Source organism: Oncorhynchus mykiss, chromosome 7 (assembly GCF_057628025.1).
Source record: "Oncorhynchus mykiss isolate SJ-2025 chromosome 7, ASM5762802v1, whole genome shotgun sequence".
Lineage (NCBI taxonomy): Eukaryota > Metazoa > Chordata > Actinopteri > Salmoniformes > Salmonidae > Oncorhynchus > Oncorhynchus mykiss.
This window is the reverse complement of record NC_143028.1, coordinates 52,926,688-52,941,225: the sequence shown is the minus strand read 5'-3', so window position 1 is coordinate 52,941,225 and position 14,538 is coordinate 52,926,688. Positions and strand designations below refer to the sequence as shown.

Genomic DNA, 14,538 nt, shown 5'->3' with positions numbered 1-14,538 from the left:
TGATGTTAGAGGAAATAGCAGATAGGTGGACAAAGTGCTACATACATTCCAAGCAGGGCTGTGACTAATGTTTTCTTGGGGGAGAACAGAGGTATGGAGAGAGATAAAAGGCCCATTACAGACAAGTCAGCACAAACATACGCACAAACAGACTACATCATGGAAATTGTATGGCATATTGAGTGGTAGTATATGTAGGCCAAGGGTATTTCTGGGTATGAGCACGTTCTCAACTTTCCATTATCCATGTCCGCGTCGCCATGAGAGAAACCCATTGGCTTAAAACACTAAGCAAAGGGTGTGATTAAAACTGATCTCAGTGCTACTCTTGTGCAGCCATCCATATTTCAGCTAATACAGCCAGACCCTGTCCCCTGGCAGAGACCAGCCACAGAGAAAGTCCATCCACAGACAACAGCCCAGTCTTAATACACTGTCATGTAATTACACAGACTGGGACAGCGCTGATTTAGATGTGATGGATGAGAGTGGCTTCCTTCCCCATTAAGATTCCACTCTTGTCCTGTTGTGTTGTGCGGTGGATGGTGACAGTGGGAGAATGAACGCCTTACAAAACAACATTCAATCACACAGAATATGGACTGCCTGGGCCTGGCTGTGTGGGAGTTGGGAGAACTGTCTCACATTCAAATCAGAGATTTGAACATTTAAAACAAGTTGCCCATTGTAGATTCACTTAGTCTTCTTAAGACGTGCTTAATTAAAAGAGAACCAATGTAACCTTATACTATGTTTACAAGGTCTCAAAATATTTGCATATGTGTAATGGTCTTGAAATAAGATTTGTGAGCAATAATCACAAAGCAACACACTATAGAAGTTGATTCTAGTGTCAACATGAATCTCAGTCCTAATTCAGATCCAATTTCTTAAACTTTACCTTAATCCTTGTGGAACTGATTAACATGCTGTCTGATGGCATAGGGAGTTGACCAAGGGAGGTAATGAGAATAGTCAGAGGTGAGGGGTCAACTGTGATGGTTCAGAGGGGTTGGTGAGAGGAGACAGGAGAGGAGTTTCCCTATGGAGAATCCCTAGTATACTGACTACTGATGATCTAACCAGTGACAGTACCTCCTGGCCAGAGACCACCTAGGTAGACTACGTAGCATGCCTGCTACTATTAGCATGTCATCAGTGAGCTACTGCACATCCTGCCATGGGCTGAGGCAAATCAAGCTCCATGTTCAGTCAGAGGGGAGGGCTTGACCATTTAACCTCAGTGCTGATAAATAGAACTGTGGGCATGTGCAGTATTCTGACTACTAAAGCTTCATCGAATTTCATCAAAGGAACAAACATGACAAAGTAAATACCATGGTGTTTATTCTAGAGCAATCTTCAGGCAAGTAGACTGAGGGAGACTATTCCATCAAAGGATGAGAGGAAGGAGGATAAATCCCCAGCATCAAAAGCACACACACATTAATGCGAGCTCACACACACAGGATGCAGCATTAGATCAGCAGAATGTCAATGCTGGAGCAACAGAGCCCAGGTTCTGCCACATCAATTACTAAACCCACTGGTACTGGCCTCCCAGCACGGTCAGAAACGTCTTGGCTGAGCTGATCTGGTGTCAGTTATGTTCCTCATCTCAGGAGGGAGAAGACAGATCTAACAATCCCCACAAATCTGTAATCAGCTGCATTTACAACCATAATCTGGGCTGCAGAAATTCATTCAGAAATGTCTACTCCCACGGCCAGTGATATGGAACGTCTAATCCAGCACATTAGCCAGGGTATCCCTCATACCAGTGTTAATTTGCAGGGCCTACAACCAGTGCACCATGGCAGGAAAGCTGGCTCCATAATTAGCTAAGCAAAGGATTAATCAAAAGTATAATTGCCAGCCAGGGCTGCCATGAGAGCAGCTACAGAGAGTGCAATATGGACCCACCATGCCAATCATAGGCTATTCAACACTGCGCCACTCCAATGAAAGTCATTGTGAAACACTACACATAGGTATAGCTCTTATTGAACCTTTTTCAGACCTTTTGATGTTCCTCTTAACATGAATATCTAGATACAGTAATAATATTTACCTGAATCGGTGCACCTTAACAGTGTAATTGATATGGTTGAAGTGATATGATCTGTTGTATTTCATCACAGACTAGCGGAGGCTAATGGAATCATCCATCATATGGCATCACTCATAAATCAGAGAGCATAAAGGGAACATAATGGGAGGGTGTTCAGTCACCAAGGGAAGATCTCTCAGCATTGGGGCAAACATTTATTCTACAGGCAGGCACCCTCTCCATCTCCTCTCTCTTTATTTACCTTTTTCATTACATCTGCATCTTCATGTTCTATCCATCTCACACCAACATGATTTTTGTTTGCTCTCTATTTACCCACCCACCTCCCTCTCCCTCTTTCTTTCACCCGCAGGGCTACTGACAGATACCCCAACAGGTGCGGGATGCGGAGACAAGCCATCCATCTAATTGGTCCTTGGTAAAGTCACAGCTGTTGCCCCCAACCAGGGCCTAGCATGATCTCCTCGTGCCTACCTCTAATCGACCACTCGCCATTGTCTCCAAGACAGACAGAGAGCTCTCTCATCTGTCACTAGGGACCTCCTCCTTTAAAGAGGCTTCAGGGAGGCGAAGTAAACAAAAAAAAAACACCAAAAAACTAAGTGGCGCTCCAATACATTGTAATGATTACTACCCATGCTGACCATCTAGTTATCTGGCAGTCACAATCAACTCAGCCAGCCCAGCACTGTGCCTATTGGCTAATATATGAGAGGGTCAGATATTAACACACCACCTCAGAGCAAAGATACCAATTGGACAGTTTTAATCCTTCTGGTTAAAGGTGTTTTACCTAGTTAAATATGGACGCCTTGATGTCAAATCCCTGACTGAAATGCAGTGTGACATTTAGAAGGTGCTGTTTGCACATCTCTTTAAATGAGATCCAAGGTCATGAAGGAACCAGCTCTGCAGTCTGACTCACACCGTGTCACAAATCTAGTTCTGCAGCAATTCAAGTTCAGTCACATTTTTGGAGCAAATAAAATGCTCTGTAAATTGTGCTGACAGTTGAAATGACGGGCGCCTTATGCAGACTCAATTAAAGAGAAACAAGAGGTTAGAGTAGACAACACAGCGCACTGGGTTTCCTGAGCTGGCTACTACAACTCTCCACATGTAAAATATATTTGTTTGGCGCTACACAAGACACAGGCTGTTTTTATCTTTCAGTGTGTCTAAAATGAATCTAAGTTAATTACATGCCTGGGTCCAGTGTCTTCACAATGATGGCATAGTCCATCACGGCTTACAACATGACATATACCATAGCTTGGCCTGTATTGTTCATGCTACACTTATTTACAAAGGTTATACAAATGCTGGGATAACAACAACTGGCACACAAGGTAACCATTGCTCATTTTGAAATGACAAATAATAATTTAAGTAAGTAGGGAAATATCCTGACAATCTGGCATGTGATACAAAATAAATATGGTCAAATGAATCCTTGTTTTACCCTCAGTTTGAAATCAACTGTCATAATCGGGCAAATATATAGATTCGAAAAACATCCATCATTGAATGAAATATTGTGTGATAGCTGAAAATGGGGGTTTTAAGTTGGGTAATAATGAACAATGATCCAGACCCACTGGAGTGTTTTTCCCACAGGAGCAGGCTAACCGGTTGCAGACATGCAGATCAACTGCTATTTAAATCCACATTGATCTATATCAGGCCTGGGTACAGCCTGCACTTTAACAAGATGACAAATACTAGAACAGAAAAACAAACCCCAAGAAGCTAAAAAGCACAATCTAGTCTAGAGAGGACTTCTCTCTCCAAATGAAACATAAGGCTTGAGGAGGCACACTAAGATCCTGATCTGAATGTTAATTCTAATTTATGATTAATATTGAAATAATGAAGTTGTAAAATTGAAACACTGCAGCAGAGGCCATACATAAAACAGCATTCACAGTATTCAACTCCATCTGTGTCAAAAGAAATTACATCTTTGGTATTGTAATGTTGAACATTTTCAAGTGAGGAACATAAATAGGAAAAATCTAAAGAATGAGGAAGAACAAAAGCCTTCACTGTGCCTAACATTAACATATCACAAACGGGCTTATGTATTAAAAAACAATTGAGGAGAGGTTGGTCTTACCGGAGACAGATATCCTCATGGAGGCCTCCAGGGGTCTGTTGTTGTCCAGGGCCTGGCTGAGGCGTATCTCCCCGGTGCTCTGGTTCAGGATGACCAGGTTCAGCTCATTACCAGCCTCAAAGCTGTACTGGAGCTGGTCCGAAGCATCTGGGTCAAGGGCAGGGATCCGCCCGATCACCCCTGTGGGGAAGCTACTGGACTTGTCAGTGACATAGTTATTGAATATGATCTGGAAATTTTTCAGCACTGGTACGTTGTCGTTCTTGTCAACCAGCTTGACGTGCACGGTGGCACGGCTGACCAGTGGGGCGGAGGTGGCCTGGACCACAATGACATACTCCGACTGAGTCTCGTAGTCGAGATCTGTCAGAACGGTCAGTTCTCCTGAGAAGATGTCCAGCTGGAACACCTCTGGGATGTTTCCCTCTACTATCTGGTACATGATCTGGGCGTTGCTCCCCTCGTCTGGGTCCGAGGCAGATACGTGGGCCACTACCAGGCCTATTGGGCTGTTCTCCTCCACAAAGATGTCAAACTCATCTTTCTCAAACACGGGAGGGTTGTCGTTCACGTCTAAGATGGTCACCTGGATGTCCACGGACGTCTTGAGAGCAGGAACACCTTTATCCACAGCAAAGGCCTGCAGGTTGTAGAATGGCATGTTCTCACGGTCCAGGCGACGCAGCGTTCGCACAATACCAGAGGTGGACTCAATTATGAAGTCTCCATCGCCGTCCTCTCCCCCCTGGAAAGTGTAGAAGACACGTCCATTGAGGCCAGAGTCTCGGTCAGTGGCAGAGACCTGGACGACACTGGTAAACACTGGCACGTCCTCCATCACAGAGCCTAGGTAGTGGTCTCGGAGGAACCGAGGAGAGTTGTCATTCACATCATTCACCAGGATCTCCAGGTAGGTAGTGTCAGACTTCTGTGGGATGCCGTTATCCCGGGCCGTGATGGCTAACGTGTAGGACACCTGATCTTCATAGTCCAGCTCCATCTGGGTGGTGACAGCGCCTGTGTCAGAGTCGATGTCGAACTGGGGGATGCTGTCATCCATAAAGTAGGTTATACGTGCATTCTCCCCAGTGTCCTCATCTGTAGCACTGATCACCACAACGGTGGTGCCAACAGGTCTGTCCTCATTGATGTTGACGGTGTAATGGGAGCTCTGAAACACGGGCCTGTGGGTGTTGGCGTCGGTGACGTTGACGAACACCTTGGCAGTATCGATGCGTGTGCCGTCAGACGCGGTGACACTCAGGACGTATTGGCGCTCCAGTTTGTAGTCGAGGGGCAGGGCCAGAGTGATAAGGCCCCCTCCACTCTGGCTGGTGATGGAGAACCTGTTTCTGGTGTTACCACTGGAGATCTGATACGTCACCACACTGTTGATATCCTGGTCCACCGCAGAAACCGTCACCACGCTTGTGCCCACGACAGCATCCTCATTGAGGCGCATGTAGTATGATCTCTGGGTGAACTCTGGGTTGTTATCGTTGACGTCAAGGATGGTCATGCTAACGCTAGCTGAGGAGGACATCACCGGGTGGCCATGATCACGGGCCTCCACCCCAAAGTTGTAGAAGTCCACGCTCTCCCTGTCCAGCCCAGCGGCTACCACTATCCATCCACTGCTGTTGTTGATGGAAAAGGGTAAGTTGGGCGAGGCTTCAATGAGGCAGTACTCCAGCCTGGAGTTGTCGCCGGAGTCTGCGTCAACGGCCTGGATGTGAATGATGGAGTAACCCACCGGCACGTTCTCTAGCACAGTGGCCTGGAAGGGGGTGCTGACGAAAATGGGGGCGTTATCATTGATATCCACCACCTGCACCGTTACCAGGCCACTGATGTTGGAGAGAGGAGGGCGTCCCCCGTCCTGAGCACGGATGCGTATGGTGTATTCCTTGTTAGCCTCGTAGTCCAACTGACTGACCAGGTCCATCTTGCCTGTCTGAGCGTCAATGTAAAACTGGCCCCTGGTGTTGCCACTCATGATGCTAAAGTGAACCATGGCATTACTTCCTCTGTCCTGGTCTGTGGCAGTCACCTGCAGGATCTCTGTGTTGGGTGCCATATCCTCCGGAACCTGCACCACATATCGCTTTTCACTAAACTGGGGAGCATTATCATTGTCATCCTCTACAATAATGTGAACTGTTGCCGTAGCGCTGCGAGGGCTGGGGTTGCGACCCTGGTCGTTGGCCTCTACCAACAGCATGTAGGCCTCCACCATCTCTCTATCCACCGGGCCCTTTGTGCGGATCACCCCTGACCTGGGGTCAATCTCAAACACATCGTTGGAGCCGTTGCTGTTGAGGACACGGTAGAGGATGTTACCATTTACCGGGGCATCCCCATCCGTGGCCCTGACGGTCAGCACCTCGTAGCCTATCTCCAGGTTCTCTCTGACCCTCTCCTTATAGTCCTGTTGCTCAAAGACAGGGTCATGGTCATTAGTGTCACTCACTGTGATGGTGAGGGTGGCCATGGCCGTACGTCGGGGAGTGCCGTGGTCAACAGCATTCACACGGAACACATGGGTGTCCTTCTGCTCTCTATCCAGCACCTCCACAGTGGAAACAGCACCATTGACTGGGTCCACAGAAAATAGGTTGTTGGAGCGGCTGTCAAACAGGGCCTCTATGAAGTACTCCAGCCTGCCTGCCTCCCCCTCATCAGCATCTACTGCCTTCAAAACAACTACAGGAGTTCCAGCTGGCTTATTCTCTGCCACAGACACCTGGTACATAGGAGGCTGAAACTGGGGGCTACTGTTGACAGCCCTCTTCCTCCTGCTCACTATGCCAGACTCAGACTGGACAGCCTGCTGTAGTAACTTCCCCAAGTGGCCCTGCTTGAAGGAACCTTGACCCACCCGCCAGTGGACTGAAATGCTGTTCACTTTAGCTTCCCTCTCATCTCCTGTGTATTGGTTACAATGTAAGTCTAGCTCAAGGAGTGTGTCGTGCTTCAAACACAGGGTCTTGGACACAAACAACTGCCCCTCCGAAAAGTAGAAGTCCGAACTACTAGTCACCTTGCAGTGCATCCTGCTGTGTGTCGGAGATGCGGGTAGTAGATCCCATACCCGGAGGAGAGCAGTACCAGCCTCGTAGCATTCTAACTGATGATTTTGGGCCTTAAACAAACTGATGATCTCCAAGTCCCATTGAGATTTAATTTTGTGTTTACTTGAACAGTTCCTGCCGTGAACATGAACATCATACTGGCTCGTGAGGAGGTGCCTGGACCCTGGGCCACTGTTCACGCAGTCAACAACAGTGTACACGATAAAAGGGTTGGAGCTGAGCGAGGCACAATTTAAACTACCCGAAATGAACACAATGCGCGCGGACGCATCAGTTTCAATAAAGGTCTTTGAGAATTTAGGAGCGATTACCTGATCCAAAGTGCATGCCCCGCTCTGTTCCACACTTGCTATAACCGTCCCCGGCTCTGCATCCTCACTGATGTGTGTACTGTAGCAATCCGACAGTGAAATTATTTCAAACCAGACGAAAATAATAAACACCAAATCCCACTTAATGACGGGCATTGCTCCTCGATAATGTTAAACCAGGTTTGAACGTAATACTGCCGCCTTCCCTTAAACTTTCCGTCTAGTCGTTCCCTTTTGTTGCAGCGTATCCATGCTTTCACTGCTCCACAGTAGCTAATCCAATTGAATCCGGAGAGAAATCGCAGTCACCTAGCTTCTCACCACCCAAACACGCCGAACCTACAACTCCACTCCGTTCGCGTGAATTAATAAAATGGCTCCTACTACCCCTTATGCTCGAGGCTTCTCATTATCATAAATCTATTGTGTGTGTGTGTGTGTGTGTGTAGCAAGGTCCGTTCTCCCAGGGGCCACACTGAGTTGTAAAGAAAGATGACTGGCCTCTGTTTGGTCCCCCTTGTGGAAGACGCATATAGCTGTTTACAGTGTTTTTGCAAAGTAGCAGTACATGGATTGTTGATAAGCCTAAACAAATGCTGTCAATATTTAAATAACAAACAGTTCTCATCCCCCCCAACACAACCCCAGGCACAGAAAGTGTAGTGTTTCCCTATGCGTATACATACCTGTCTAATTCAAAAGTGACCTTACCTTATAGGGTAGTCAAATTACACCACACATCAGGCCTATGTGAAAAGTAATGATTCATGCTATTCTCTAGTCCTATGCAGGTATTGAAATGCTTTTCGAATATGATGTTAAATGGAGTAAATGGCAGGACAGTGAGCAGGGGTATTTCTTGTAATGTTTCATGTAAACACCATTTTTGAAAGCTGCCCAGCAGATGCTGCTGGTATCTCATGTGGGAGATGGGTCATGCCAAAGGCATCTTAATCATCATCCTCATCTAAAGCAGAGGCATTATACCATGTCTGTTATGTGCCTCTTACACAGACGTGAGGAAGAATTGAGCAGCTGTGAAAGTAAATAGGCTACTCCTAGTCATTCTTTAGACTGCTATTGATCTGGTTTGTAGAATCGTTTTGTTGTTGTTGTTGTTGTTGCTGAGGGTGAACTAGGTAACTGCCAAAATAAAAGGAAACGCCTAAGTAAATGAGGGACACAAAATATATTGAAAGCAGGTGCTTCCACACAGGTGGGATTCCTGAGTTAATTCTGCAATAAATATCCCATCACGCTTAGGGTTGTGTATAAAGTAGCTGGGAAGGCCATTATTTTGACTACCATGGACAAGTGGTCACTGAATGGTATAATGGGAATGAAAATGTAAACCAAATGCCATGGCAGTCTCATGGGAGATTGTTGAAACAGAGCCTGAGACAGTATTCTCCACCACCATCAACAAAACACCAAATTATGGAATTTCTCATGGAAGAATGGTGTTGCATCCCTCCAATAGAGTTCCAGACATTTGTAGAATCTGTTAAGGTGCATTGAAGCTGTTCTGGTTCGTGGTGGTCCAAAGCATTAGGACACTATGGTGTTTCCTTTATTGTAGAAGTTACCTGTACATTCACTTTACTGCCACCTGCTGGTACATGTGCATTACTGCAGACAGCAATCAGAGCAATTAATCAAGTCCTAACTTCTGGCTATTTAGGTAACAATTGAGACAAAACAAGTTTAGGCTGAAACGCATCTTTCAAGAGAAGTCCACAGATCTCTTTTACAGTAATCCTACTGTAAGCATTAAACAGTTAGTCTTGATACAACAACGTCTTGACCCAGCAACCTAGCACTGTGAAAGTGATCGGTTCAGTTTACATTGTGCACTTACATTCACATATGGTCTAAGGTACCTGCGGAGACTGCAACAGTGTACAATATTGAGAAGGCACATACAGGTAGATCTAGTTCAGGAAGAGATCACCTGGAGTAACAATAATAATGCCATAAATGGCATTATTATTGTTACTCCAGGTGATCTATTCCTGAACTAGATGCTTTTTAGATGCAGATGCTTTTATCCAAAGTGACTTAGTCATGCGCGCTTACATTTTACGTTTGGCAGGTCCCAGGAATCGAACCCACTATCCTATATTGCAAGTGCCATGCTCTATCAACCGAGTAACATTTACTGATGTGAGGGAAAATAACACATGCAGTGTGTGGAGCTGAACTTCTGTGCCCAGTGCCCTGATGTCACTAATAATAAGCTGAAGCTGGCCATCACGGTCACAGCAACCTAACATTTTTCCATTGGTCATCTTTAGATAACTGGTTTAATTCAATCATAATCTTAAGATCGCCCAAGAACAAGTCTAGAGCCCAAGAACAAGTCTAGAGCAAAAAGTTTCAACCTTGTGAGTGATGGACATGATGCAGAAAAGAAGCAAAAGTTAAAATATTACAATAAATAGTTTTACTGTTTTTATTGTTGCTGGAGGCTCTAATAAAATATGAATCATTAGCTTTACAAAATAAAAACTAAATACAACAAAAAAAGATTCCCCCCAAAACAGAAAAGGTCAAAAGCTTCCTTCAAGACGCAAAAAGACAAAACTGTGCCCCCAACATAGACCAGGTGAAAGAGAGACCGAGAGAGAGACCGAGGTATCCAAATCATCACGTTATACACAGTGTAAGAGGGGGACTTAATGACATGGGTATACACAGTGAACCTAACAGTCCCTCCCCATGTTTTAGAGGTCTACAGCTCCATCCCGTGATCCAATGCGTTCAGACTCACAACGCATGCGGGTAAGAGTGGGACGAAGGTCAAACCATAGACCAATCCTTACAATACATAATATCTAGGGCCACCCTCTCCCATTCGTTTGCCATTACATCACCCAGAAAAATGACAGTTATATTTCAAGAAAGGTGGTGGCACAGACACTTTGATATAATGGGTACAAGAAAGAAAATGTTGGTGGAAATGAATGACGATTTGTTAGCCCAGCCAAGCCTAGCTACAGTACAGTCTGTATCTGATTCTGTCCCCTAACCAGAGGATAGGAGAGAAGCTGATGTCACTCATTCAAAACAGACTCAGCTGTGACAGAGCTGTAGGGATTATAAACATTGCGGTAAAACTGTAAGATTATCATTAACCTTAAGAATACTATCATAATATTCATAACATGAGAGAGACAGAGAGAGACGGAGAGAGAGACAGGGTGGGTGAATGGCTTGAAAGCGAATGAGATGCCTCAAAACAATGCATGAAAATAAAAAAAAAGCTAAACATTCTCTTTTTTGTTTTTCCCACAAATGAACAAGAGTGCAGCACTGAAACAGGCATGGAAGGAGAGACGTACAAACAGAAAAAAGATGGTTGAGTAAGGTGGAGATACTGCGCGGGGAACAGAGAGAGAAAGAGGAAAATCAAATAAAAAAAATAGCATCTCTAGCTTTGCTGTTTGCGTTTAAGCGCCTCCATCAGGTCGTTCTTCAGAGCCTCCTGCTTCGACTTGTCAGCCAGGGTCTGAACACTCCTGTCAGGGAAGAGGGAATGAGAGAATGAGTGAGAAAGATTAAATATACACTAGATTCCAAAATCAACCTGTAACACCGATTCCCCTAAGCACTCCTGTAGATATTTTTGATAAATAAATAAAAACCTAAGCAATATGATAAAAGTTTCACTCAGCCTCACAGAAGCTAAGGTGAAGCAAGTACCATAAAACATTACAATAGTTTCAGATATACAGGAGTGCCAAGGGAATTGGGGCCTATTTGGAACTCAACAATTAATAGATGCAGTAAAAGTGAATTTGTGAGAAAGCAAATAAGATGGGTAGATAGAGGGAAAAATAGGTAGAGATACAGAGCAAATTCATTTTTAAACAAGTTGTGAGGATATCACATGGTCTCCAACTCTCTCTCACTGTAGAGAAGATGGCTGGGTTAATACACTCCAGACACTGCCTGTCTAGGTGCAATCAACATGAAATGTTTAGTCAGGTAAGTTAATCATCTAGGACTCTTCCTCATGCAGTTGGTTGTCTCAAACTGCATGTTGGCATGGTTGGCTTAGCTGCAACAAACGCTCCTTGAGAAACAATGTCAGCGTGTTGCAACTTTCTGGGAAACCACTCAATCACACAAACACCATGCCACACATGCAAGCGCGCACACACATTCCTCCAATGCCACAGACACACAGCCTGTTGTCCCATGCCAGACGATACCTCTGGCCCTAGTCAATGAAGATCTGGCGCTGGGTGAGGACCTGAGACAGCTCCTTCTGGAGCTGCCGGTACTTTTGGTTATCAGGCAGAGAGTCAATAGATCTGGACCACAGTGGAGAGGAGAGGAGAAAGGGAGAAGAGGGACAGGCAGACAGACAAATAAGGGATGAGTGGGCATAGAGAAGAGATAGGACAGGGGAAGGAGGAGGGAAATGGAAGCAAATAAACAAGGTTGAAAAATGTAGAACTGAAAAACAGACAATGACATGGGAAGCAGATAACACAATATGGCAGAGTGAAATGAGGGGAAATCCCAGTCAACAGATGAGCTGAAGTAGCCAAGGTTAAAACAGGCGTGTGGCTGAAAGAGGCCAAACTAGAAATGCAGTAGGAGACTGCAGGAGCTCATTAGTACCCGTCTTCGACGTGGATGTCAGGTGTGCCGAGACTTGGAGCATCTGCAGCAGAATATAGTGACTTTACATCAATGTGACAAGTGTGTGTGTTTCCGCACTCACGTACCTTAAACCATTGACGATGTCCTTGGTCTTCCCAAAGTAGATCTCGTTGAGAGTGGAGCGAATCTTATTCTCCATATCCTGAGGTTAGAAAAATGAATTTACATAACACTAATCTTGTGATACCCATATCAATAGATAGTGCCTTCAGAAAGTTTATGCTCCTTGACCTATTGCACATTTTGTTGTAACAGCCCGGACACAGTGAAAACATGTTTTTAGGATTTGTTGCTAATTTATACAGTTACACACACACACACACACACACACACACACACACACACACACACACACACACACACACACGGTGGTTCACATGGATTCCTTAGCTGAAATAATGCTAAAGTAACCCCATGTAAACCAAGTAAAACAGTGATATACATTTCTCACAATGAAATGCAGATATCTAATTGACATAAATATTCACACCCTTGATGGCGATTCCAACTTTCATCATGGATATGTCTATCAGGGTTGCACATCTGGATGTGGGGATTTTCTCCTATTGTTCCTTGTAGATTTTCTCAAGCTTTTTTAAATTAGATGGGATTCAAGTCTGGACTTTGTTTGGGCCACTCAAGGACTTTCACATTCTTGTTCTGAAGCCATTCCAGTATTGCTTTGACTGCCCTTACCAGTCTCCCAGTCCCTGCCACTGAAAAGCATCCCCATAGCATGATGCTGCTACCACCATGCTTCATGGTAGGGATAGTGTTAGATGGGTGATGAGCTGTGCCTGGTTTTCTGCGACAGAGCACTTTGCACTCAGGCCAAAGAGTTCAATTTTTGTCTCATCAGACCACAGAATGTTTTGCCTGTGATCCGAGTCTTTCACGTGCCTTTTTACGAACTCCAGGCGTGCTGTCATGTGCCCTTTTCTCAGGAGTGGCTTCCCTCTGGCCACTCTCCCATAAACCCCAGATTGGTGAAGTGCTGTATAGACTTGTTGTTCTTCTGGCAGGTACTCCCATCTCAGCCAAGGAACTCTGTTGTTCTGTCAGAGTGGTCATTGGGTTCTTGGTCACCTCCCTGCTCAGTTTGGTAGGGCGGCCACCTCTAGGCAGAGTCTGGGTAGTTCCATATTTCATTGAATTTCCCAAAATGCTATTTTTTTGCAATTCTAGAAATTGTTTTATACCCTTCCCCAGATATATGCTTCATCACAATCTGAGATCTATGGAGAGTTCCTTTGACTTCATAGTAAAGTGCTGCTCTGACACGCACTGTCAACTGTGGAACCTAATATAGACAGGTGTTTCTTTCTAACTCATGTCCAAACAATTGAATTGGCTATAGGTGGACTCCAAGTAAGTTGAAGTGACATCTCAAAGATGATCAAAAGAAATTGAGCTCAATTTGGGGTGTCATAGCAAAAGGGTGTGAATACTTGTGTAAATGATACTTCTGTATTTCATTTTCTATACATTATGTCAGTGTGTGCATAACGGCATGCATATAGTAGGTGTAGTTCTACCCACCTCCACCAGGCGGCCGATGTTGGCAATATGTGGGGAAGACTCTCCAACTGTCTCGTCTTTCTCCATCTGGAAGAAGAGAGAGATGAGGGTATTGTACAGTCCAACAGTGGAAATATGTTGCAACAAGTAAACCAAGAGACAGATTACAAAAGAAGAGATTACGAGAACATGTACACACACACACACACACACACACAACCCCCCCACCCACCCACATCCTCTCACACACACACAGTTGTATGCAAGTACCTGTCTTGTCAGACTGCCACCCAGGTTCATGGTTCCAGACCCGGTCTTGGTCGTCTGGAGCCACAGCATAACGGTGGAGGTGAGTTTGTAGTGAGCGGTCCGTCCGCTGGACTTCTCCTGCACCTCCACCACATGGATGGAGTCCCAGCAGCCTTTGATCTTCTTGGAGCCGTCTCCAGCCTTCTTGATGAGGATGACCCCAGCAAAGCCATGATCCAAGTCCCACAGATACACAGATGATACACCGCCCTCAAAGTACCTGACAACACATTACATTTAAAAAAAATGTTACCTTTATTTAACTAGGCAAGTCAGTTAAGAACAAATTCTTATTTACAATTACGGTCTACGAACAGTGGGTTAACGGCCTTGTTCAGGGGTAGAACGACAGATTTTTACCTTGTCAGCTCGGGGATTTGATCTAGCAATCTTTCGGTTACTGGCCCAACACTCTAACCTCTAGGCTACCTGTCACCCCTTAGGAGGACA

General features: G+C 45.1%; 2 protein-coding genes across 4 annotated transcripts in view; both read right to left on the bottom strand.

The window, feature by feature from the left end:
* The window catches only part of LOC110528980 (cadherin EGF LAG seven-pass G-type receptor 2), an 85,536-nt gene extending 77,138 nt beyond the window's left edge, over positions 1-8,398 (bottom strand). For both annotated transcript variants that reach the window (XM_090241303.1, XM_090241304.1), the window contains exon 1: positions 4,188-8,398. In XM_090241303.1, the coding sequence (XP_090097429.1) occupies positions 4,188-7,746 (3,559 nt within the window). In that variant the 5' untranslated portion in view covers positions 7,747-8,398. The remainder of the gene's footprint in view (positions 1-4,187) is intronic.
* A 1,630-nt stretch (positions 8,399-10,028) lies between these two features.
* LOC110528073 (F-actin-capping protein subunit beta isoforms 1 and 2) overlaps positions 10,029-14,538 on the bottom strand; it is a 32,212-nt gene continuing 27,702 nt past the window's right edge. The window contains exons 5-9 of one of the 2 annotated variants that reach the window (XM_021609869.3): positions 14,050-14,308; positions 13,801-13,866; positions 12,327-12,403; positions 11,805-11,906; positions 10,029-11,108 (exon numbers count right to left, since the gene is read on the bottom strand). In XM_021609869.3, coding sequence (XP_021465544.1) covers positions 11,813-11,906; positions 12,327-12,403; positions 13,801-13,866; positions 14,050-14,308 — 496 coding nt within the window. In that variant the 3' untranslated portion in view covers positions 10,029-11,108; positions 11,805-11,812. The remainder of the gene's footprint in view (positions 11,109-11,804; positions 11,907-12,326; positions 12,404-13,800; positions 13,867-14,049; positions 14,309-14,538) is intronic. The other variant, XM_021609870.3, reaches the window with a different exon arrangement.